The 26,219-nt window shown below is 40.5% G+C and overlaps 2 protein-coding genes across 2 annotated transcripts; one reads left to right on the top strand and one right to left on the bottom strand.

The window, feature by feature from the left end:
- Positions 1-5,740: 5,740 nt before the first annotated feature.
- Positions 5,741-7,114, bottom strand: LOC144709080 (uncharacterized). The gene is made up of 5 exons (XM_078582483.1): positions 6,914-7,114; positions 6,693-6,814; positions 6,518-6,588; positions 6,266-6,426; positions 5,741-6,211 (listed from the first exon to the last, which is right to left on the bottom strand). The coding sequence occupies exons 1-5, from the start codon at positions 7,112-7,114 to the stop codon at positions 5,966-5,968; spliced, it is 801 nt and encodes a 266-aa protein (XP_078438609.1). The 3' UTR covers positions 5,741-5,965.
- Positions 7,115-19,428: 12,314 nt separating this feature from the next.
- On the top strand, positions 19,429-24,231 carry LOC144709321 (dynamin-related protein 5A). The gene is made up of 16 exons (XM_078582847.1): positions 19,429-19,712; positions 20,332-20,395; positions 20,484-20,588; positions 20,685-20,786; positions 21,365-21,415; positions 21,495-21,556; positions 21,642-21,732; positions 21,812-21,876; positions 21,954-22,148; positions 22,230-22,349; positions 22,451-22,521; positions 22,619-22,844; positions 22,932-22,982; positions 23,055-23,283; positions 23,353-23,492; positions 23,950-24,231. The coding sequence occupies exons 1-16, from the start codon at positions 19,584-19,586 to the stop codon at positions 24,076-24,078; spliced, it is 1,830 nt and encodes a 609-aa protein (XP_078438973.1). The 5' UTR covers positions 19,429-19,583; the 3' UTR covers positions 24,079-24,231.
- The last annotated feature ends 1,988 nt before the right edge of the window (positions 24,232-26,219 follow it).

The raw sequence follows: 26,219 nt of genomic DNA, 5'->3' as shown, positions 1-26,219 counted from the left end.
GATTCGTCTGGACGCCCTTGAGTTCATCATGAAATTTACGAAGTACTTTCTCTATATGTCTCCAAAACACATTCGTGCTCTTATCTTTATTTGGCTTGATGATGACCTTATGCGTGGGGTTCTGCGCTTGACAAAGCGTACACTGGTACTCGTCTGGGCCAACTTCAACAAATCGATCTAGAACTTTAGACCGATTGCGTCTCACGCTTCGAGATGACACATTGTCATCCACCTCTACAGCGTAGCACTCCGCAGACACCGACGGCGTAGCCCTAGCTGTTGATTTGGGAGTGGAGCAGATGTGGACTCCATATCTATATCAAAATTAATCACAATATGCAGTCATTCGTACGAAGTGTGTTCATAAGCAAAACAATTGCAGAAGAAAGTATTCGAAGCTGACCATTGATAACAATCGCACAAAATTGGACTCATTGACTAATAATATATCGACAGATAGGTAACCATTCTGGCGGAATCAAACACGATAATGACATAACACATGCGACAAAATGATATATACACAATTAAAAATTTGATATATACGATTCGTAGAGTAAGAACAGTTCATATATATGTGACAAGTTGATATATACATACCTCTTTGGATTGCAGACAAATAAAGTTGCAGTCTTGAAGCTCCGAAAAAGACGTGTACAACTTATCTGAACAATACTTCAGTACCTTGGGCTACATGATACCAAAACAGAATTGTTTTGGTAAACACTAAGTGGCAGGGAGAGAATATGACAACTCATTCTAAAAATCATTTAAATGAGCAACGCAGAAAGATAGTTATACAGTGAGATAGATCGATAGATAGATAGATAGATAGGTAGACATTGACATAGTGGAAGATTGGAATATGTCTGCGAATTTTGCCACGCCAAGATCGATTTCTGCTAGAAGAGATAGATTCACAATTTCCTTGAGGCCATTGGGGAAATATTTTTGAACTTAGGTTCGAATTTCTGCCATAAGACCTCAGATAAATCCATTTTCATATTTCGGGATAAGTGTGTTCAAAGCCGGTTCTATATAATGCTGCACTTTAACCATGGCCGCCACCATTGGTTAAACAGGAAAAGCCAATCGATTGATCCCACGTCCAACATGCTCAAATACAGGTTAGAAGATAATGGACTCAGAGCATAAATAACCCTGAAATTGATCTCATAACTTGCCACATCTTCTTACGGATATGTTTATAAATATGAGATAAGTACAGATTAAGAGAGCAAGATAATATGAACATGACAACTGGCCCTCTGGGAGGATTTGACAGCCATATCTTCTAATCATTAAATAAATTCAAACATGAATACTAAAATATAAAGATCAAACCTCTCAGAGGATTTCACAGCTATAGTTGTTAGTCATTAAATAAATTCAAACGTGAATACTTTTTTTTTTCAATACTAAAATGGAACGAACATATAACAACCACAAAAAGAGCTAATACCGGAAAAGACAAGGGATGCAGGCTTCTGATCAAGGAGAGATGTGCAGCCAGAATCAACTGGTGAAAAAGAAACCGAACTAAATGAGGTATCCAAACTAAAATCAATGATGACTTCATTTAACTGTTCATTTTTCGTTCATAGAACAGGTGGACCTCCTGGTACTAAAATTATGATCACAATTGTTTTCTCCACCATCAACAGATATGGTACTAGAAGAGACCCCAAAAACCACAATGTCCAAATGAAGTGCGAAAATACTATTAAGAAAAATTACCTATTTTTTTGTATTCAGCATAGGAAACATGGATGGAGAACAAAATCATCTAATACAAGACAACTTGAAAGAATAAACTCAGAATCGAATTACCTTACTTCAAAGCCCGCTCACAATAATGCAACACTTAATATCAGTAAACTGCGCAAGTTTCTCGATCATGCTATGTACCTACACTGCCAATTCTCGACATAGATAGATAGAAAGATAGGTACATAGATACAAAAGATAAATAGATTGGCAGTGAAATAGATAGGTCGACAGTGAAATAGAGCTTGAGACAGTGACAACCCTCTTGTTTAATAAATCAAAGCACTACCCAGAAAACTATATTGTGGGTGATTGGAATGGAGATGGAGATAGATAGATAGAGATTGAGATAGCTAAGATAGATAGCCTGTGAGATAATTAGATCAACATTGAGATAGGTAGGAAAAAAGAGACCCCATAATTTTAAAAATATGATGTATACATACGATCAAGTGTCGTTCTCTCCTTCCAAAGTGTAGGATATTGAACTTCAAGAACAATAAGAAGATCACTTGAAAATAAATTTATAAAAGCAACAGGATTAAGCAGTTATTTTTTTGAACAAGTTCTCACGTCTATAGAATTTCAAACCCATTATGTCTCGGTTAAGCTCAACGAATACCAATTTAAAAATAATCTTGTCATGAAAAATTCCAAACATCAACTGATGATGAAAATTTTAATGCATCAATTTAAAAATAATTTTCTCTCCCAGCTTCAGTTGGTGTTCAGAATGAAGAAATGATTGTCGATTAAGTGAAGATGACATGAGAAGTCGTGGGAAAAGTGTGATCAATGGCAGGATTAACTGCCTTTAATGGTAAGGAGAAGATTGAGATGGATTGATTGACAGTGAGACAGATAGGTAGACATTGAGATGGATTGATCTACAGTGAGTTAGATAGGTAGACAGTGAGATAGTTTGATCAACAGAGAGATAGATAGATAGATAGATAGATAGATAGATAGATAGATAGATAGATAGATAGATAGATAGATAGATAGATAGATAGATAGATAGATAGATAGATAGATAGATAGATAGATAGATAGATAGATAGATAGATAGATAGATAGATAGATAGATAGATAGGCAGTGAGATAGATATGTAGACATTGAGATAGATAGATGTATAGATAGTCAGTGAGATAGAGAGGTGGACATTGACATAGATAGATAGCCAGTGACATAGATAGGTAGATATTGACATAGATTGATCGAGAGTAAGATAGATAGGTAAACATTGAGATGGAATGATCCATTGCGAGATGGATAGATAGATAGTGAGAAAGATAGGTACACAATAAGGTTGATAGATTGACAGTGAGATGGAATGATCCACTGAGAGATGGATAGATAGAGAGTGACAAAGATAGGTACACATACCTGGCCTCGGGGAAGCGCTCTTCGACGATGCAGATGGGGGTGGAAGTCCACCGACATGGCTGATGGGGAGGGGAGCCGGGAAGGTGTTCTTCTTTCGTTTTTGAACGACAGAACTAGGGCGCGCCTGGTTCTTTCAAAAGGAAGCTGGAAATACAGTTTTGCGAATACAAAAATTTTCGTCCAGGACGAAGGGATGGGACGGTTTTTTCCATGGATGGGACGAAAAACCGTTCGGGAAGTATTGGACGGGACGGATTTTTACTCACCGGACGGAAAACCGTCCCGTTCTTCGTCCCGGGATAAATTCTGGACATCAGATGGGACGAAATTCGTCCCGTCCCATCCATCGTCCCCGTCCGGGACGATCCGGATCTATATTAGTCATCCTTCATTATTCATCCGTCATCTGTGACGGATGATAGATGACGAACAGATAAGGGGGACTGTCGGATGACTTTTATGGATGACGATTTTATTATAAATATAAGGGAAAATTGTCCCATATATCCCAGGTTTTTTTAAATGTACGCGATCTATCCCGTGTTTTTTAAAAGGTCCGCTATCTATCCCCTTACCGCGATCTATCCCCTGTTTTTTACAACGTCCGCAATCTATCCCTCGTTTCTTCAAAAACCGCGATCTATCCCGGAGTTTTCCTGACGATGACGTGGCGTCCGACGCGGCATCCAAGTGGGCTGACCGTAATAGACGTGGCATCCAAGTCGGACGCCACGTCATCGTCGGGAGAACTACGGGAAAACTGCGGGCTCTCTCTCTTCTCCGCGATCTCTCTCTCTCTCTCTCGCTTGGTTTCTCTCTGTTTGTGTGCCTCTCTCTCTCTCTCTCTCGGTTTCTCTCATTCTGTCTCTCTCCATCTCTCTTTCTCTCTTAATCTTTCTCATTATCTCTCTCTCCCTCTCTGTTTCTCTCCTTCGATCTCTCTCTATTTCTCGTTATCTCATTTTGTCTCTATCTATCTATCCATCTATATATATATATATATATATATATATATATATATATATATATATATATATCTCTGTCTTGCTCTCTGTCTGTCACTCCACGCCTTCGGTCTGCATTTTCTCCATTTCTCTTCCTCACTCCTCCCTTGATCTATATTCTTCTCTCTCAACCTCCTTCTTTCTTCTCCCTCCTCCCTATCTCTTTCTACCTCTCTCCCTTCTCGCTTTCTCTTTCTATCTCTCTTCTCCATTTCTCTCTCTTGTCCCCCCTCTCTCAATCTCTTTCTATGCCATCCCTTTCTCTTTCTATCTCTCAACTTCTTTCTCTTCCTCTCTCTCCCCCATTCCCTTTATTTGTCCCTCCATTCCTCTCTACCTCTCTCTCCTTCTCTCTCTACAGTCTCTCTTTCCTCTCTTCTCTTCCTTCGGTTTAAGAAACCCGTTTGTCTCTCTGTGCCGCCTTTTTAATTCTCTTTGTCAACGCTGTACGCCATCTGATATTTGACCAGGCACATGTCTGCAAGCCCGGTTTAAGAAACTTGCATGGATATTCTGATGAATTAATTTGACCTTTGGGTCTTGAAAAAGAGTGTTTTTACATTTCGCTTTATGCACAAATATCTTTAGGATTTCTGGAATAATTTTTTGCATCTAGTTTGCCATAAAATTATCACTGCATCTAGATTCTCCGAAACGCAATGAACTATTATTGCATCTAGGAGCTCATAAATAGTAAAAACTGCATAGGTCTTCAGGAAGGAAAAAGTTTGCATCCGGGTCTTCAAAGTGTCCTTCTTGCATCTCGGTTTTTTCTGAAAAAAAACATTCGTCTTCTGGGTTTCCCAAAAATGTTGCATGCTCAAACACCTTTGGGCTAGTACCGACATCTTCATAATCTAAACCAATTTGTCGCTCTTGTCCGCGGTTGAACTGCTCATGCCGGGGGAAATGATGAACTGTTCTTGCGACTCCCGCACACCTCGTTCAATGGTGACAAACTGGCCTCTGTAACTTCCCAAATAACTAGTTCTCCGCGGGACACCCGATGTCTGTACAGAGAGATATGTACCCCAATTTACTTATTACTGCAAACAACGAACTTACATGCGAAAAAAAAATTAAACTTACGCAGTTGTACAGTGGTCCACTAGCTCCAATTATTGCCCCATAAACTGGCTGTTCTGGTGATTTCCCTCCTTGTACTTGGACATCAGTAATTTGTTCCACTTGCTTCTTTCGTCCCTACAAAAGGACACAGAACCGATTAGAGTATGGCAACTTACGAACAAGTACACCGAATATATATATACATATGAAAGAAAACGAATCATACCAGTAACTTCCGACGCTTTTCCGCAAATTTTTAAATGCGGAAGATGAAGCCTCTCCCCTTTCATGCGTAATGGGTCTAGGATATTGTTGGAGTACCTGCTGGCTAATTTCAGGAAGTTGGTTTTGTCTATCATCCACCTCGAGCCGCGAGGTTTCTACGACTTCCTGTAAACCCTGCATATTTTTTTAAAACATGTTCACTTATCACGGTTGATTAAAATTCTAAGAAGATAAAGTTTGATTCGATTCATACCATGTCTGTAGCCTGATTACATCTTCGGGGGCATGTCTTCCGATTGTGACCAAATTCTTGGCAAAGAGAGCACTGCTTCTGCGTGCCTTTATTCATGAATCCTTGACGATTAAGATAAAATCTCTCAACCATGTCAACTCTTCTCCTCATCTTCGGCCTCCCAGGTTGTCGCTTGACAAGAGGAGGGAATACATAGGTCAATTCATCTTCATTCCACATGTTTCTCATATTCATCGGTGGTATACCCATATGATACGCCCTCTAGTACATATCCCTCTTGTAGCAGTTAGGGACAAAATTTTCAGGGTCATCCTTGATCCAATGAATGCAAGCGATAGCATGGGGGCAAGGAATACCCCTTAATGCCCAATATCTGCAGCTACATTTCCGAGCACGCAGGTCGACCACATATCCGTCTCCGAATATCATAACTTCGAATTGATAATGGCCAGCATGTTTGAGTCTGCATTTCCTAGACTTCAATCTGTTCTCTTCGAGCAAGCCTCTTATTCAGGGGCATAATTGGTCGGAACTGTCAGAGAACAAATCCCTTTTGCAAACTATCCTCTGCATGCATGCACTCCTGATATCTTCCAACATGTCTATGATACGTTTTCCCCTGTATGGCAAGATGTAACTATTGAAGCATTCACAGATGTTGTTATCAATCGTCTCGCATTTCGGCCATTCACTGATAAACGCCATGCAAAACTTGTGCACACCTATGGCGTCAAAATCACGTGCAGCCTCAGGTTTAATTGACCTCATCTGTCGTAGGAGCTTCCGGGATTCTTCAGGATTTGTGCATTTCACAGTCCTCCAAAAAATATTCTTCAACAGCTTCTTCCAATTTGCAAAGATATGCCTGGCACAATTTCTGTGCTCTGCATTTGGCAACAGTTTTGCCATTGCGTTACCTAAACCCTTCTGCTGATCACTCATAAATGTCCAACCGATACCGTCAGCAATCCCTAGGTCCTATATTAGCAATTCAATGAACCAAGTCCAGGAATCTTCGTTTTCTCCTTCGACCACGGCCCAAGCAATTGCAAACATTTGGTTGTTTCCATCCTTCCCAACTGCACTCAACAACTGCCCTTTCACCTCACTCTTTAGAAAACAACCGTCCAGTCCAATGAATTTCGTACACCCCTTAAGAAAACCCCTAGCCAAAGACTCAACGCATATATAGAGTCTCCTAAACCTAACTTGCGAATCAGGGGTGTCCGTATCGAGCAATAACTTGAAGGTGTTATTCTCGTTTACCTTCCTCAATTCAGCTACATAGGACAGCAACAAGTGGTAATGGTCATCCAGGGATCCTTGAAGCATCTTGCGAGCAGTGGATCTTGCTTTGTAACACGTAGTCCTCCCCACCGTGATTCCAAATTTATGGTTCATCTCCCGCATCATATCGCCCACAGGCCAGTAATTATTCATGCGAAAGTTTTCGAGGAAATGATTTGCAATCCACTTATAATCAGCCTGTCTATTCCTTGCAGACCGACTGCACGTATGTCTATCGTGTAATGTCTTCACGACGATAGCATCTTTCGTCCGGCACCAACTAGCATATACCCGCCACGGGCAATCGTTACTGCATATCACTTCCACCTTTGTCTCACAAGACTTCTTCAATCTAAAATTGAACCCACTCCATATGGCATGGTTCTTCATAGCCGCCATAAATTGAGCGGCCGACTCAAATTTCATGCCTACTTCAAAGCTAATCGCCTCAACGGGGCAACTGGTATCGTACCTTTTGCAACGTGGCATGAACCTAACATTTTCGAACTCCTCATCTGTATAAGTGGGAGTTATTCTCTCATCTTCAGAATTATCGTTCCCACTACAAATCTCTTCTTCACTTAAATGTCCTACAAAATCACTTGTAGAAGCATCACTGCCACGAGCGAGCTGACGATCGTAATTAATGCGAAACACATTTCTCGCCCATCGGCCCTATTCCACGGATATAATAAGAAACAATAACTAACGTATTGTAAAAATTCTAATTCCACATTCACCCATTTTGTGAGGAATTATAACATATCGAATAAAAATTTATTGTGTGTAATAAATGTGTACTTACATTGTTCTTTACTTTTACGTATGCTTGAAGGAATGATGAAAATTCGTAAAGGACTCCGCGAATTCAGCTTTGTCTCCAGGAACAATGTCAAATTTGAGCTGTCAAGATATATGTCTAAAATCAGATTTAGAGTCACAATGATAGAAATCATTTCAACTGGAAGGAAAAAATATGTTGGTAAATGAATTCCAATCTGTTGAAGATTACTTGTAAGGTCTTGTTCTATGATGTGGTTTGATGTTTTGTTCCAAGTAAACCCGTGCCATGTTGTAGTTGGAAGAGTACTAATTTCCAAAAAAACCGAATAATGGGGAAAACCAGGATGGCTTCTGGTTTTGGCAATGGATATAAGGAAAGTGGCAAAAGGGAAATGACATAAAATGATTTTCAGTGGTTCTAAATAACATTACAAGCAGTATAAGAGGAGATGGGCATGATCCCAATCGTGACACTAAGATTTTATGGTCAAGAGGCACAAAAGGGAGCGAAGAAGATCGATATTGGGAAATTATCATACGTAAAAATCCAGAAGAATATAAAAGGAACAATTTTGGAAGCTATGTGCATTACTCACACGCATCAAAAGTTTTTTTTGCTCGAATAACAAAATGATAGTGGCAAGTGAGATGAAAAAGAAACCAAAATATGTAAATGAACACATAACTAGAAAAATAAGATCCCCGTCAGAAAAGGGAGGGTTCTAATTGTCGAAATAGGCAATAGGCAAGAGAGATGGGAAAAATATTGTTCAATACATTAAAGAGAAAACTATTTGTCTCAGAATCGGGAAGAAAAATACCGGTCTTGCAGCAACGCTTCTTGGGCCAACCTTATTGATCAACTGTGTCACAAATAGAATAATTAGTCAATAGTCAATTTACCTTCATCTATTGGTTAAGTTGTGAGACCTTGGGGCGCCACACTACATCTTGTGCCCAAGAGATACAAAGGAGTTTGTCAACTCTCTCAGGGAACGTTTATTATCATCATTTAGCATGTATCTATAATCCACCATCCGTGTGAGACTCTCGAATGACTTAGGGTATGGTTAATCGTCAAACCATAATATGTCATTTTGGTTAGTACTTAAGCATGGTAAATCATTGGAGAACCCCTTCTTTGACATTTCCACAACGCTAAGGAGGGATTTTAAGTACATCTTCCTTGGGTTAATCTCCTATAATATTGAAGGGCCATAGAATCACCTTTGAGGAGTAGTTTCTACATATTAACTAATATAGTTTGGAATCGGTTGGTAAGATATTCATGGGTTATTGTCAAATTCATCCACAACATGTCTTTTTTTTCTCTAGTCCATGCACTACTTACATAAGTATGACATGAAGCAACCTGATTGACAATATGTAAAATACCATTCATGGATTCATACAGATGAATTCAATGAACTATTTTTCCGAAGAACACCCATCATATTCATTAATGTCTCTAGAATAGTCATATTCATCATATCAAAAGGATTAAAAGGTGTTTTGCTATCCAGACATTTCTGTCCTTCTTGAGTATCCTTCAAATATGAGTGTTCAGAACATATATTTAAAGAACAATCATCATTGTATAATGATCATATCATAATTCACTGAGTCATTTCATGTATTGATGGACTTCAATCATAAGCATTGTGCATGCATTATTATGAATACGTATTGTATTAATGAATATTGAATGAGATGTGAAATGTGCTATCAGCTTGTAAGCCATTGATTGGGTATGATCAGAGAAAAGATTCTTTAGAAGTATACCATCCTATCCCTCATGACATAAGGGGACTTGAGCAGTGATTGGACGCAAAGTCACATTTGTTTCTTAATTGTAATGCTGTCGATAATATCTTTATATGGGCATGGCCAAGTCAACAGTTCAAATATCATAGCTTCTTTATAATAATTCAAATTTGTAATAGTGAGATACTATTGTTTCTTTCCAAAGGAATATATGATAAATAATTGTTTAGAAATACCTATGATATGTTTTTTGTTCTAGAGGACCTGTAATACCTTATTGTTCATAAGCCCATTAGCACACATACAGTAGTAGGCATGGTGAATACAAGTGTGTAAACTATTAAAATGAGTTAAGGTGGATTTACCCATACTAGCACCTCCTTGTAATAACTCTACTAAAGGTTATCCTATTATATGAATGACAGTAGGTACACCTTTCACAATTTTCACTGCCCCTTAACCAGTCTGGTCCCAAGGTAACTAATAACGAGTTACACTAAAAGATGTAGTCAAAACACCCATAACTACACCAGTTACAGAAGCTAAATTCTGATGTACACACAAAATATGTGTAAAATAATGATTCAAACTATCATACTCGTAGACCATCGATGAACTTATCAGACAAATGGACCAAAGTTTTCTGCAGTCATCATGTAGAGAACAAAGGAAAAGTTCGATGAGAGTAAAAAGTTATGGCAAAACCCATAGCTACTTGTACTAAAAACAAGTGTAACCGCCCCCCACCCCCCCCCCAAAAAAAAATATTAAAAATACTTCTTTGAGCCGGTCATAAACTTTAGTGGGATAGGTAACTCTGTGTAATCCCCCCCAAGAACTGTATATGATAATTACTCAAGAAAAAACATTTAAATACTCTTTTAATCCAACTATCATGTAAAATATAAACTTCTTAGGTACTTAATTAAATCTACCCAAAAATAAAAATCCCCAATCTGTTTTATGTAATGATAATGCCGCAAAATATCAAATTAGCTGATCAGTCTTTCATTTTTCTATGTATTATTACAAGCTTCTTGAATCTTCTTTTTCCCATATCATTTAATATTTTATATTATATTTTTTTAATACAAAATTTAATACTTTTTGTTACCATTGATAGAGATTATCTTTCAGAGACCCTACAATAAAAATTTTAGGTTCTGCTTACGAGGTTTTAGTAGTAGATATGAATAATAATTCAGCTATTTATTTTCTTGATCAAGTAAATATATTGTGTGCTCCATAAAATCAACAAGATTCTGAAGAAGTAGAATCATATCAATCATGATCATAAATACAAAAAAAAAGAAATTTTACAGGAAAACTATCAAATTAACTAAAATACACTAAGAAGGAAAGTCTTGTGTTTTTTATTAACAATTTGGTGCTCTTATCAATCTAACTCACTACAATTCCATCCACTAGGTATAAATATTCAAAAACTACATAAGAATATAACAAATTGACACATAGGAACTCCCATAGGAAGAGAAGTATCTCTGCCCAAAACTATTATACTGTATTCTAAATTTACAGTTTAACTATATCCCTGGCGCAAGTTCATCTTGTCACATATTTAGAACTACCCTCACTAGTTTGTGTAGCCATAAATAGAATTTCGTTAGTTCAGATTTGTTGAGTTTTTATATTATCCCGTTGCAGTTTTTAATAAACATTGTTATTATAGATCTATCACAATATTTAAACAAACTTAAGTCGTCATCTCCATGTATGATTTACTTGTAAGCTTTACATACATTGTGTACTGCTTTTGGGCATAAAAATCAATTTGCTTAGCTGATAATGATAAGAATGTTGACATCAGTGTTCCATAATGTGGGCTCCACCTTCTGAATTTGACAACCCATCCATGATATGGATAGGGGGAGAGAGAGAGAGAGGGTGGGAGAGATAGTGAACTAAACAGGTGTGCACGCGAGAACGAGAGGGAGGGAGAGCAACAATGGGAGCCGGAGAACGTTGACCAAGTCTGAATGTTTGTTGACTACCAGATATGTTGGTCATGTTATGCGCGATTTGCCAACAACCCATGATGGGGAATTGTGGTTGCTGTAGAGCTTCTCATAGAAATACAAAAATGTATCACCCACTTCCTATTATCTGGCCTCAACCTTTGGTCAGGGTTCACATGATCAATGATGGAGGACCATCCCGTCAATCAGTCCCCGACCTGCCGCCAGTCACGTCGCGGAGCTCGGGCCGACGTGAAGAATCTACAGTTCCATTATCAGGTTTGAGAAGAAGCATCGCCGTCTTGTTTCGTGTCATGTGTCCTTATGTAATTTTCTTGTTGTCGTCGTTGGATTGTCGAAATGCCCCTCCAGCGTGAGTACCGACCTCCTACGTGCATTTTTATTTTTAAGTTATGATTTAATGCCATCTTTAGGGGGAGGACTTCCTGTTGGACTTATTCTCCCCCTAAAGAGCGCTTTTAATGGGAAGTCCAATAGGCTTTCCCCTTAAAGTGGGCCCAATTGGGAAAGCCACAACTGCCATTCCCTCTCTATAAGAAGGGGAGGGGTGGACGTGGGAAGACAGGCTTGTCAATTTGAAGTACCAGATCTGAAATATCGAGTTACAGTTATTGTTCTTTGATACAAGAAGTTGTAGTTTGAAGAAAGTGAGGATCAAAAGCTTCTCTGGCATCTCATTCCCTTTTTCAAAGGATTCCTTCGATCGATTGCTGCTGTTTAGGATCATTGTGGAGTAGCGGCTGTTGAATTGCTTCATTCCCTTCATTTTGGTCCCTCCTTTTTTGATTATTTCAGGAATATCACGTTCATCTTCATCCCCAAACAGGAATTTCCATCTTCTGTTGTTTGTGGTTGGAAGACCCGCTAAATGACATTGTAGCATCACTGGATTTTCTTCCTCCCTCTCAAGCCCTGTTCTTCGGTACCAAGTGCATCAAGAAGAAATATATCAACATCCCAGAGTAAAAAAAATTGTCTTCAAACTCTTGCTTGTCAGTCGTTCTCTCGAGTTGACTGCCCTATGTAGTGACGTGAACATCTTCGATGACTGTATTGGCAACATTGTTCAATGATCTGAGTGTCTTCATGATTCCCTTCCCATGACCAACGGTCATTTTCTCGTCGAGAACTTTGCCGTTGATTCTTGCCTCTCACTCTCCTGCACCCTAGAAACAATTCATTATCTTTGGATCTGTGCTGCCTATAGTCTCATCGTTTGGAAAATTGACTCCTCGGTGCCAACAGGACCTCAACATAATGCGATCCCTCCTCAATCCCAAAAACTTGCATTCGTTGGATTATTCAACTGACAGTCTGAGCCTCGCCTGGTTAATAGCGACAACACCCGTTCCAGTCAACAATCTTGATTGTGGTTGCATCTTCCCACAGTCAAACATGCCATTAAATTTGTGAATCGTGAACGCGCAAATTGCCCTGGGAAATCCCATTCTGAGGCATTGACTGATCTTGCGTGGGCGCACAAGCATCGGGCATAGTGAATGCTCTAATTCCTTCATTCTGGCCAAGCCAACGACCAACCAGGAATTCAGTTCCACCTCTAACGGTTGTGACCGATGCCTATCAGGAGCTAAATCAACAGCTCACCATTTCCTCTCTCTTTATTTTACTATGTTAATTACGTCTTTTAGTACTGGGTTACGACTGCTCTAGTGCCAGAAGAACTCAACGTGAGTATAGGATTAGCCACCGATTACTGTGTTAGCTAATTTTCTTTGACGGTACTTGATCAGTTTGTACTCTTCGACTGTGTGGACGTTCATGGACAGTGACTTTCCCTACCTCGTCGACCTTGAGCTGAACACCCAGATTAGTGGGAGCTTGGTCTTGTCAAAACCGGTTGTGTGTTGTCCAATTGAGCAGCATCTCGAGTCATTCGACAATCAATGTTCTTCTCGTTATTATTTTCTCAAATCAGATACATTATTTTTGTCATTAATGCGGCATTTACAGTTTTTTTTAATTCCGGATGTAACACGAAGAGTCAACTCCGACTTTCAAGTTACATCAATCAATGGCCATTGTTGCACAGAGTATGATAGAATTCTCTAGTATAGTAATTTGGGAAGTCCCTCCAAGGATGGCTCCCACACAATTCACACGAGAGTTGGGAAGCATCTATAGGTAAAGCACTATATCCATATAACATCTTGCCATCTATACTCTTCCATCCATTCCAAGTTTAGAGACCTAGGTTATAATATCACTATCAAGTAGCTGATGAAGGGGGTAAGTAGAAAAGAGAGTCTACTAGGCGCGGTTCAAGTAGCGGAGACTTGTGGAACAGCTGGAGTTGAAGTCCCCAATTTAGTGTATATTTGGGGATCATCAAGCACATCTGGCAAGGATGAGAGAGAACAAAGGAGAGGGAGGTAGAATGGGGAGAATGAGAGCGAGGGATGGAGAGTGTGAGAGGGTGAGGGAGAGCTAGAAATGGATCAGGAGAATGAGAAAGAGAGAGATAGTATTAGCGGGAGAGAGACAGAGAGGTAGGGTAAAAGAGAGCAATATAGAGAAAGAGAGCGAGACAGAGAGAGCGAGAAAGAAAAAGAGAGAGAGAAAGAGAGAGAGAGAGAGATAGTGAGAGAGAGGGAGTGAGTGTTGCATTCTATAGAGGCCTAGATCTGGATGAACAGAACAAAACGATGCGCAGCGGAAGTCCTTTTTGTGAATCGAACGGCATCAACAAAAACATTAAAACGAGGTACCTTTGCACGAATCTCATTCGTGATTTCTTCGATCCCGGAGTGAGACGAGTCGAGCTGCTCAAGTGTGCAGCCTCTAGACGTATCCACGCGGTTTTCGGCGCATCAGATCTCCTCCTTCTCGTTGACGAGCCCCGTTCTTTCTCCGTCGGCGTCGTTACGTCATCCCGATCACATCAGGGATGGAGAGGGGGGTGTGGGGAGAGTGGAGAAGAAGGGGAAAGGCCCCTAAACAATTCTGGCCTTGGTGAATTTCGTTCAGGGCCTTCCCCTATTTATCATAAGTGGGTATTTTTCATAAAAACCCCCAAAACTTAAGTATATCTTCCAACGTCCAAAAGACCATTTGCGTGTGACCCTCTAGGCCCATGTATCAGTCTAGTTAACGACTCCAGTGGCCCAATAACCTTTATTGGCCTTCCAAATTAATTAACTATATCATCATATAGATTAATTAATATCGGATCGATTTAACCCAATCGATAGGTCGAGACTCTGACACGTGGGGTGCCAAGCTACACCTCGTGTCCTAGAAGATACAAAGGAGTGTGTATCGACTCACTCATGGAACCTATTCATCATCGGTTACCGTGTATGTATAATCCCTCATCCACTTGACGCTCCTTGGACGACTTAGGGTATGGTCAACTGTCAAACCCTAATCGATCGTCCGAGTTAGTACTAATGCATTCGGAAATCATCGGAAAGCTCTTCTCCGATATTTCACTGCCTTGGCCAAGGACTTCATTGCATCGTCTTCCTTGAGCTGTCACCTCTTATACCGAGGGTGGACGATCCCATCTTGACCACTCAATCGACTTCGTGTACTTCTTGATGCACCCGAACTAAGACCGTTTAGAATCCCATGATTAGAGAGTCGTTGGCCATAGCCAAAGTACAACCGTCCGTCCATAAGACGTCTTTGGTGTCTCAGGTCTAAGGACCACTTACACAACCGTGACGTGAATCGACCTGATTGACAGTTCGGTATAATACCATTCAGGGATTCGTACGGATCAATTCAGTGAACTCTTTCCACTAAAGAGCACCCACTATCTATCCTTAGTGTCGCCACACTAATGGCTACGGGACCGGCCATACTCATCATATGAGTGAGGCTAGATAGTGCTATTCTATCTGGATACTTCGATGTCCTTCTCGTGTATCCTTTGAATAGGAATGTTTAGAACACATGCTTAAAGACTAGTGATCTCTGTATTACGATCTCATCGTAATTCACTAAATCCGATCATGTATTCATGGACTTCATTATACGCATCACACGTGCATTATAATGAATATATTCTATTAATGAATATGGAACGAGATGTGGAATGTGTGATTGGCTTGCCGGCCACATTTATTTCCATCAGTGAGTGGGTGACCATGTCTTTGTTGAATTTCACCCAAACACTTGCTATGTAAAGGACCACACGCCATGGGGAGCTGCTCCTCACACGAATGGCTCGTGAAGGGCTTTACTACATCGAACCTTCGCAAGCAAAAGTATTTTTGGGGGAACGACAGTCATCAGACGTTTGGCACCTTTGACTCGGACATCCAGCTTTTAATCTTTTAAAGCACATTATCTCTCGTTTGGACTTCCCATATCTCATATCTCCTTCTGTTTGTTCTGCCTGCTGTCTTAGTAAATCTTGAAAACTGCATTTTAACTCTTCTACTCATACATCATTGCTGCCTCTCCAAGTGATTCACTCAAGACCTATGGGGACCAGCACTAGTGCAATCCTACTAAGGCTACTCTTACTATGTTACAATTATTGATGAATTAAGCAGGTGCACTTGGCTCTATCCCTTAAAGGCCAAAAGTGATGTGCTCCTGACATTCATTTGCTTTCAGCAGCAAGTGGAAAACCAATTTGCCACCAAGATCAAGACATTTCAATTTGACTGTGGGGCGAGTTCCAGGCTCTTCACAAATATCTTCTAACCTCTGGCATCAAACATCAAGTTTCACGTCCCCACACACCAGAACAGAATGGAACAGCTTAACAAAAGCATTGACACGTCATCGAGACTGCACTCAGCATGATCCATCAAGCATCTTTTCCTACCAAGTTCTGGGATGAAGCTGTGGCAACGACAGCATACGTAATCAATAGAATGATCTCTCCAACACTAGGTAATAAATCTCCATTTGAATTACTACACACCAAAATACCTGACTATAAATTTCTTAAAGTCTTTGTTTGTCTCTGCTTTCCTAATCTTCAACCATATAATAAAAATAAACTCTCACCAAGATCCAAGCAATGTGTCTTTCTTGGTTAGAGTTCTTTACATAAAGGATATAGCTTCCTCTCGTTGACCACCTCTCATCTCTATATTTCCCGTGATGTTATTTTTAATGAAAACATATTTCTTTACTCATCATCTTTTTGGCAGCATCGACCGTTGGACAGTTTGCTCGGCTCTGCCCCTGCTGGTAGCTCTAATCTAAATATTATTTCTACTATTGAAGATAGTTTTTTACCTTTCGACGAACATTGTCTCTGGTGTTTCTTCTTCTCTGACTCAGAATTCAACTATGTCTCCCCTAGCTTCACCTCTACCACTAAATGATACAAGAACAGCCTCTTCCACTCCACCTCTACGCACGCGTCGTATATACAAGTTACTTGATTTACCAGATTCATCTCAAGAGCACGCTCGCCCGTTATTCTCCTCTTATGTGCTCCACATTGAGGTACGCTCACAACCATGTCCTTCTACTTGTGAACCCACTAGCGTCTCACAAGCCTTAAGTGAACCAATATGGAGAAATGCTAGGGAGGCCGACATCTTGGCCCTGACTCTTGGGTGCTAGTAAAACCTCCTTATAGTGCTAATATAGTCGGATCCAAGTAGATTTTTAAACAAAACTAAACCCTGATGGAACGTTTGATCGATGCAAGGCTCGACTTGTTGCTCAGGGGTTCAGTCAAGCCCCTGGAATTGACTATCAGGATACGTTTAGTCCTGACGTAAAAGTGACAACAATTAGAATCTTATTATCGGTCGCACTTTGTAATAATTGGCAAATTAAACTACTTGATATCTCCAATGCATTTAACACAGAGATCTTCATGAAACCATATACATGAAGCAGTCTCTTGGCTTTTCGAATTCATCTTGCCCACATTATGTTTGCTCACTTAAGAAGTCTTTTATGGTCTTAAACAAGCTCCCCGCATGTGGCATAAGAAACTATCTGATTTTCTATATCAACTAGGATTCCACAGCTCTAAAATTGACACTTCCCTTTTCGTCAAAAACAAGTTAACTTCTAAGTTATTTCTTCTTATTTATGTTGATGATATCTTAGTTATCGGCTCTAACACTAAAGATATTGCAGGAACTATTTCTTCACTTCAAAATGCATTTCCTGTCCGTAACGTAGATAATGAAAAATATTTCCTTGGGGATTGACTTAATTCCTACAAAGCAAGGTATTGCTTTCTCTCAATTAGACTATTTGGCACAGATTCTTCAGACTGCTAAAATGGGTGACTTTAAACTGACCCATACCGCATGCAGTCTCTCTTCCTCTTCGCCCTCTAAACTTAAAGATCGACCTGATCCAACTCTCTACCAAAAAATCGTTGGTAGCTTACAATATCTTACACTTACTTGTCCAGATATAGCCTATGTTGTTAATCGGGCATGCCAGACTATGCATGATCCCCAAAATATACACTGGGCCACTATAAAACATTTACTACGATACCTAAAAGGCGCCGCAGACTACTCTATCATTTTCTCGTTCTTCCCCCATGAATCTTAATGTTTTCAGTGACTCAGACTAGGCGGGGGACTTCACTGATCGCCGATCTACACAAGGATATCTTGTGTTCCTTGGGCAGAACTTGATAAGCTGGTCGTCCAAAAAGCAGTCCACCATATCACTCTCCAGCACCGAAGCCGAGTATAAATCAATCGCCCACGCAACGTCAGAAATTATCTGGATTGAATCTCTACTCAATGAACTAAACCTTCATCCAGGTATGCCTCCTACCCTATGGTGTGATAATCTAGGCTCCACATATCAAACTAAGAATCTTGTTTTTCATTCTCGCACAAAACACATTGAATTTGCATTCCATTTCATATGCGAGCGAGTTCCAATTGGTCTCCTTCATGTTTCCTTCATATCTACTCACGATCAACTTGCAGATTTACTCACTAAACCGTTACCAAAACAATGGTTTCATTGGCTACGGTCAAAACTCAATGTGGTGCCCAATGGTTTTGTGGGAGCCTGTTAAAGCAGTAAATGCATTGTCGGTCTGTCATCATTCCAAAGATGGTTCACACCCATTGATAGTAGTGTGTCACCCTGAACGACAGCGTGATAGTGTACAAATGCCCCTCGAAGCTTCTTCTTCAGTCTGTTACTGTCCTCAAGAACGACGGGCTGCACTTCCTCCTCTCGACATCTGATAACCATGAGAAAGAGAGCAAGACACACAGAGAGAGAGAGAGAGAGAGAGTGAGTGAGTGAGTGAGTGAGTGAGTGAGTGAGTGAGTGAGTGAGTGAGTGAGTGAGTGAGTGAGTGAGTGAGTGAGTGAGTGAGTGAGTGAGTGAGTGAGTGGGTGATAGAGACAGAGAGAGCGCGGAGGAGAGAGAGAGAGAGAGAGAGAGATAGGGAGAGAGAGGGAGAGTGAGTGAGTGGGTGACAGAGACAGAGAGAGCGCGGAGGAGAGTGAGAAACTAAGTTAGAGTCACAGAGAGGGCAGGAGAATGAGCATAGAGAATGGGAAGGTGAACAAGAGAGACTGAGAGAAAGTCAGAGAGGGGAGAAGAGGAAGGGAGAGATATAGAGAGAGGAAGAGAAAGAGAGATACTCTTGAACGATATGGGTTATTGAAATCTTTATCGTTTCATAATCGTTATCACCCAGCTTAATGATATAGGTATCCGATACCCTTATATGCTAAACAATACTCATTACGATTGTCAGACACGTTTAGGACTTTTCCAGGTAATGGATATCACAATATTTGATGCCATATATAGGATGCCACCCTATTTCAGATATCTCATGATAGAAACAATTGCTTATATTAAGAAGAAAAAAGAAAAATAAAATGATTTTCTTAAATTCCTGCCTTTGACTTTATTATTACTCTGAATGTTCTAACTTGGGAGTCGGTAATAAATACATCTCTCGGAAACGCGATGGCGGTTTGGAGCTCTCTCTGACCGAAACTCCTGTCCATTCCAGGCTCGGGATTGGAGTTCCGGGCTTTTCGTAGCGTCAAATTCTTGTTCTTCCCGGATTCGAGAAGGAGGGCGATCGCAGGGGGTGCCCAAGAAGAAGAACGATGGAGAATTTGATATCGTTGGTTAACAAGCTGCAAAGGGCGTGCACAGCCTTGGGAGACCATGGCGAGGAGAGCGCTCTTCCAACCCTGTGGGACTCGCTTCCTGCTATTGCTGTTGTCGGAGGCCAGGTGGGTTTTCCGACCCGATCCCTTCGTTAATTTCTTCGTTTTGTGGGCCGATCGGGCGAACATCCCTTTGTTGGATTTTCTTTCTATTTCGATCTGATTTTTTTAGATCGTTCGCAATTTGGTGGATCTGGGTCGGTTTTTTGTGATGTTTCTTCACCAGATCTAAAACCTAGAGCCTTTTTACGCGTTTTGGTGGGGGCGGAGATTTACTCAGATGTTTAACGGGGAAGGTACTAATGAGTAAAATTCCTATTGTAGCGCTCCGACTGTCGTTAAATTTATTCTAGATTCCTTTCATCGCGAGCGCCGAATCCGTTTGGAGCCCCAGGATGAATTATTTGAAAAAATTAGCTTGATTGGCTTCTGGCAGACTGTTCCTCCGCCGAATTTGCGGTGAAGAACCCTGTTTTTTTTTCCTAATTAAACAGTAGTAAATTTATTGATTAGAATTAAAGCTTCCCTGTAATGGAATAAGTTTCTGTTATGAATCGTCGCTCAGAATTAGTGACAGATTGCAATAAGGATTCTGTTTCTTTCTTATTATTATTCTATGCAAACTACTTTTCAATGAGATTGCTTGTTCTTATGCCTTATAGTAATTTTTCTAAACTTTTTCCAGAGCTCAGGTAAGTCATCAGTACTGGAGAGCGTGGTTGGAAAAGATTTCTTGCCTCGGGGATCTGGTGGGTCGCAATCTTTCCTAAATTTCTCCAAAATCATTAGCTCCTGTCGAGTTAGTAAATGAAAAATGACGAAGATCTCGTTTTTTAGGTATTGTCACTCGGCGACCTCTTGTGTTGCAACTTCACAGGACTGACGAGGGAAGGGAATATGCCGAATTTCTTCATCTTCCTAGAAAACCTTTCACTGATTTTGGTAATGATAATATGTAAATTCTAGCATTATTCCTCTGTTGACCTGGTTAAGACTGTTATTACTGATGGTAATGGGCGGTCTTCTTTATTCACGCAGCTCTGGTGAGGAAGGAGATCGCAGATGAAACTGATCGTGAGACTGGTCGTTCCAAGCAGATCTCACCGGTTCCAATCCATCTCAGTATCTACTCTCCTAACGGTGGGTCGATGGGGCTTATTTTGAGTTTTTATAATCGTTATTATCACTGTTGAAGTTTCCCCGCCAAATAATGGGTAACTTTTAGGCAGATAATCAAGAAAAAGTATCGTTTTTAGCTATCGGTCCTGTACAAAAAAATGAATTTCCCGTTGGAGATATCATCCTACTGTTAATTGTCATAGTCACTCTTTTGTGACTTCAGTGCATTGATGAATTCCCTGTCATCAGCATCTCCGTTGTCCTATTTGTTTTGTATCAGTATACTCAACTTCCACTTTCTTTCTATCTCCCTCTATCTCCATCTGTCTTTGTCAATATTCTATCTCGCAAGTCAAGTCTCTCTCTCCCCCACTCAGTTTTTTGTCCACTTGTCATCCACACTCACTATTTTGTCATCATCATTCAGTTTTCACTTGAAAACCATCATCGTGGCACATGATTGTGGTTATGACGATGTCCATGCAAATGAGAATTTCAGGATGATGATGATGAAAATTTCTGGAACAGCAAACCTTATTTATCATGTAAGAATATGTGTTTTAGTCTGAATATTTTCCGTTGCATTTTGATTCCAACAGTTGTGAATCTGACACTTATTGATCTCCCGGGGCTGACGAAGGTTGCTGTTGGTATGTTCCTTATTTCTGCAGTCCTTTTCCTGTGCCTTGTTTTTCTTCTTCTTTTAGTAAAATTTAATGGCCACTGCAGAGGGGCAGCCGGACAGCATTGTTCAAGATATAGAGAATATGGTTAGATCGTTCATTGAGAAGGTATGAGGACCCTAGTTTTCAATCCACTTCTCCTGGAAAGCCGTTGCTTCTTATTTTTTATTAATTTAAAGTTCATCAAATGCAGCCAAATTGTATTATTCTTGCTATTTCGCCTGCCAATCAAGATCTTGCCACATCAGATGCTATAAAGATCTCCCGTGAAGTAGACCCTAAAGGTATGATTATTTCATCGTAGCTAGATGATAAACTCATTCCACGAGTCATTTCCCAATGTCTGGAAATATTTTTCTGCAGGCGAGAGGACTTTTGGAGTACTGACAAAGATTGATCTGATGGACAAGGGCACCGATGCCGTAGATGTAAGTTTGCTTCTACTATGTAAATCCAAGATTCTCTACTTTTTCAAAGGTTTATGCATAATTGATTTTTTTTTTAGATTCTGGAAGGAAAATCATACCGGCTTCAGTATCCGTGGATTGGTGTTGTGAATCGTTCTCAAGCTGACATCAACAAGAACGTAGATATGATAGCCGCTCGTCGTAGGGAGCGTGAATACTTCTCCACCACCCCGGAATACAAACATCTCGCCCATCGGATGGGTTCTGAGCACCTGGCAAAGATGCTTTCTAAGGTCCGGATACAATGTAATTATTTTCTTTTTTAAAATAACGTCGTAGTATTTAAAACTTACTATTATTCTTTTCATATGCAGCATCTTGAATCCGTGATTAAGTCAAGGATACCAAGTCTGCAGTCACTCATCAGTAAGACTATCCATGAACTGGAAACTGAACTCAGCCGTCTTGGGAAGCCTGTGGCTGCAGATGCTGGCGTAAGCCTCATAATCATTGCCACTAGTCTTCTCTTGTCAGACCTTAAACTGGCCTTCAATTAACAGCCCATATTCTATGTCATTGTTTGGGTTTGATTCAGGGGAAACTTTACATGATCATGGAGATTTGTCGCATCTTCGAACAAAACTTTAAAGAGCATTTGGATGGCGTGTAAGTGTCTCATTTTTCAACTTTAATCTTTTAATACACCACATTTTTTTCTTTCTAGAAAAACAGAAAACTTACGCTTCATTGGTTCGTGTGGCAGGAGGTCTGGTGGTAACAAGGTTTACAGCGTCTTTGACAATCAACTCCCGGTTGCTCTGAAGAGATTGCAGTTCGACAGGCAGCTTTCCATGGAGAACGTGAGAAAGCTGATCACAGAGGCTGACGGCTATCAGCCCCATCTGATCGCTCCTGAGCAGGGTTATCGCCGTCTGATTGAATCTTCACTGGTCAGCATTCGTGGCCCCGCCGAAGCCGCTGTCGATGCTGTATGTAAACCTAGCACCTTGACTAAACCAAGATTTTCAGCCATGTCTTTCTATTTTCGCTCAATTTAACTATTCCTTCTTCTTCAGGTCCATTCCATATTGAAGGATCTGGTCCACAAGGCTGTGAATGAAACCTCCGTAAGTCACATTGAATAATGTGTTTTCAAAAAAATCTTTAAAATGTATTGTAATTTGATTTTTGTGATGTAGGAGTTGAAACAATACCCGACGCTCAGAGTAGAGGTGGGGAACGCTGCATACGAGTCACTAGAGAGAATGAGAGAGGAGAGCAAGAAGGCCACGCTGAAGCTGGTGGACATGGAATGCAGTTATCTGACTGTTGACTTCTTCCGGAAGCTCCCCCAGGATGTGGAGAAGGGTGGGAACCCCACTCACTCCATCTTTGATCGATACAACGACTCTTATCTCCGACGAATAGGTCAACTTCTGGCCCCCTCCTTTGACTCTAAGGTCAATGCAGACCGTTAAACCAGTTTTACATCAACAGGCTCCACCGTGCTGTCCTACGTCAACATGGTCTGCGCCACACTTCGCAACTCCATTCCCAAGTCCATCGTCTATTGCCAGGTCCGCGAGGCCAAGCGCAGTCTGCTTGATCACTTCTTTGCCGAGCTTGGAGCAAAGGAGGTGATCTTTCTATCTCTCCCTATTTCCATCTCACTCTCTCTCTCCTTCTCTCTTTCTCCCTCTTCATCTCTCTCTTTCTCCCGTTCCATCTCCTTCATTATCTGTCTCCTGTTCTCCATCTCTCGCACTCTCTCGTTCTCCGTCTCTCTCCATCTCTCTCTCCCTCTCTCTCTCTTTCTCTCCATCTCTCTCTGTTATTCTCCATCTCTTTCTCCCTCTCTTTTTCGCATCTCTCTCTGTTATTCTCTATTTCTTTCTCTCTTCCTCTCTCTCTTTCGCATCTCTCTCTGTTAGTCATGGACCTTATCTATTTTACTCTCCGTCTCTATCTCACTCTCTCTCCATCTCTATCCCCACATTATTCATGGTGTCTCTCTCTCCATATCTCTCTTTATCTTCATCTCTCATCCTCAATTGTTTCTCTATACCATATAAATATTTGCGCGGATGGGTGCAGGTGAAGCAGCTGTCATCACTGTTGGATGAGGATCCGGCGGTCATGGAGCGCCGGTTGTCACTGGCCAAGAGGCTGGAGCTGTACAGGAGTGCCCAGGCCGAGATCGACTCTGTGGCATGGTCCAAGTAGTGCATACTGCTCCTTCTCCAAGTTTTTTAATTTTTATAAATCCGTCATACCCATTACCGTTTTTTTATTTTCTTCTATTTCTTCCATTTTATAAGCACCTTGGGTCTTGTGGATGTCTACCTATTCATTTATTCCTTGCTTTCTCTGCCAAAATTTTGGTGGCCCAGATTGAGATGGTTAAATAATTAGATCTGGTTTGATAATTTGATCAGATAAGCCCAACAAGTAAAATGGATGGTGATGTGTCATGCTTTGGAAAATTTTAAACAAAAATCTATATTAATCATGATGTGTCAGTGAGGGCTGATGCACTCATGAATTCAAAAACCATTATTGAAATGTGTTGATTATTTGGGGTATAATTGGTCGTTCTAAGCTCATAAAGAATTTTTGTTGATTATTTTGGTATGAAGAAGGCAAGATTTGGAGACCCAGTAGGCGACCCATTTGAGAACATAAAAACTTAAACCTTTGAAATGTGTTGGATTTGTAATTTTGAGTACCCCTATTTTCCCCAAATATGTAAATTTGAAAAGACTGGTTGGGGTGTACAGTATAGTAGGGATTGGGGATTTGGTCAATCAGATGTCCGGTGGGGTTCAACTGTATTAAAGAATCTGGTCCACTGTTTGGATCAAATAACCTGAACCAATTTGATTTGAACAATCTAATTCAGATCGGATTGAATTGTTTGAATTAACTTCAAAAATAAATGAAATGAGAGAGAGAGTAAGAGAGATGAGATAATGAGCAAGAGAGAGCAAACAGGCAAGAGCAAGAGAGAGAACAAAAAAGAGACAGAATGATCATGAGAGATGAAGAGAGAGAGAGAGAGAATGACCAAGAGAGAGCCAGAGAGAGAATAAATGAGAGAGAACGACCAAGAGAGAGCAAGAGAGAGAGAATAAATGAGAGAGAACGACCAAGAGAGAGGCAGAGAGAGAGAATAAATGAGAGAGAACGACCAAGAGAGAGCCATAGGGAGAGAGAATAAATGTGAGAGAGAAAGAGAACAAACAAGCGAGAGTGAATGAAATAGCAAGAGTGCAAGAGAGATAGAGAGAGAAAGAGAGAGAGAGAGCCAGAGGGAAAGAACAATAGAGGAAGAGAGCAAACCAGAGAGAGAACAAGAGAGCTAGAGAAAGAGAATACAAGGGAGAGAGAGAGGAAAGAGAAAGACAGAGAGCAAGCCAGAGATAGAGAGAACCAACAAGCGAGAGAGGGAGAACGAACAAGTTGTAGAGAGAGGCAGAGAGACAGAGCAAGAGAGTAAGAGAAAGAGAGTGTGAGTGAAAGAGAACCTGCGATAGAGAATGTGAGAGAGAGAGAGCAAGGGCAAGTGAGAGAGAGGGAAAGAGAAAGAGAGAGTGCAAGAGAATGACTGAGAGCTGAGCAAGAGTGCAAGAGAGAGTTCTGATTATTTTCAAATGGTTCGATTTTGATTGAACAGTTCCAAAAAATTTGAACAATATGCATTATTAAATCAGAAGATCGAATGTCCAGGTAGATCATCAACAACCCCATCGTTTGATAAAGAAATTCAATCAGTTCAGATCAAATTAACCTCTGATCGAGAAAATGTTTGATAAAAATTTAAAAGATCAAATTAGAATCAAATCTTGGTCCCTCTATGTGCACATGTGATTTATCCATTTTTAAAAGGTCAGTTACAATTCTGTTATTATTCTTCTAATGTCTAAATCATTAATCTTTTGTCTCAATCGAGGGTGTAGTTGTTGGGCTTCAGTACCTTGACTGAATGATATATTTTTTTTCTATGCAACAGAAGCATTGATAGATCCCAAATCGATCTCTAAAACATAGTACAACATATCTACCTTGTGGGGAACTTGTTCCACCCTTCACTTGATCCCTTGGAGATTGTTCTGATGTTGCTTACGTGTCCAGTCTCTAGAAGTATTCACGCGATCAAGTTACTCTTGGATCTCCAGTTTCTCTTCTCCAACTGAAATCCTTCACCAGCTCTCGTTGACCAGCTCTCAACGAGATAGGGGGCGGGGAGGGGGGCACCAGCTCTCGTTGACGTGGGTGCCTAACATGGGTGCCCCTTCCCCTATTTACGTTTTACTAATGATTTTTAATAAAAACTGATTGAGTAAAATATTTTCACCAATGCCCCC

Source organism: Wolffia australiana, chromosome 11 (assembly GCF_029677425.1).
Source record: "Wolffia australiana isolate 7733 chromosome 11, ASM2967742v1".
Classification (NCBI taxonomy): Eukaryota; Viridiplantae; Streptophyta; class Magnoliopsida; order Alismatales; family Araceae; genus Wolffia; species Wolffia australiana.
Note: the sequence above shows the minus strand (reverse complement) of the source record. Positions and strands in the feature narration are given on the sequence as shown.

Excerpts from the sequence above, each read along its gene's own strand:
- LOC144709080 (XM_078582483.1), bottom strand. The coding sequence starts at position 7,114 with ATGCGGGAGATGAACCATAAATTTGGAATCACGGTGGGGAGGACTACG. Across the intron at positions 6,815-6,913 it reads CGGACACCCCTGATTCGCAA|AGTGAGGTGAAAGGGCAGTT; the intron begins GTTAGGTTTAGG and ends TGTTTTCTAAAG. Across the intron at positions 6,212-6,265 it reads GTGCATGCATGCAGAGGATA|AGAGGCTTGCTCGAAGAGAA; the intron begins GTTTGCAAAAGG and ends TGCCCCTGAATA.
- LOC144709321 (XM_078582847.1), top strand. The coding sequence starts at position 19,584 with ATGGAGAATTTGATATCGTTGGTTAACAAGCTGCAAAGGGCGTGCACA. Across the intron at positions 22,983-23,054 it reads AGGCTGTGAATGAAACCTCC|GAGTTGAAACAATACCCGAC; the intron begins GTAAGTCACATT and ends TTTGTGATGTAG. Across the intron at positions 23,284-23,352 it reads CTCTTATCTCCGACGAATAG|GCTCCACCGTGCTGTCCTAC; the intron begins GTCAACTTCTGG and ends TTACATCAACAG.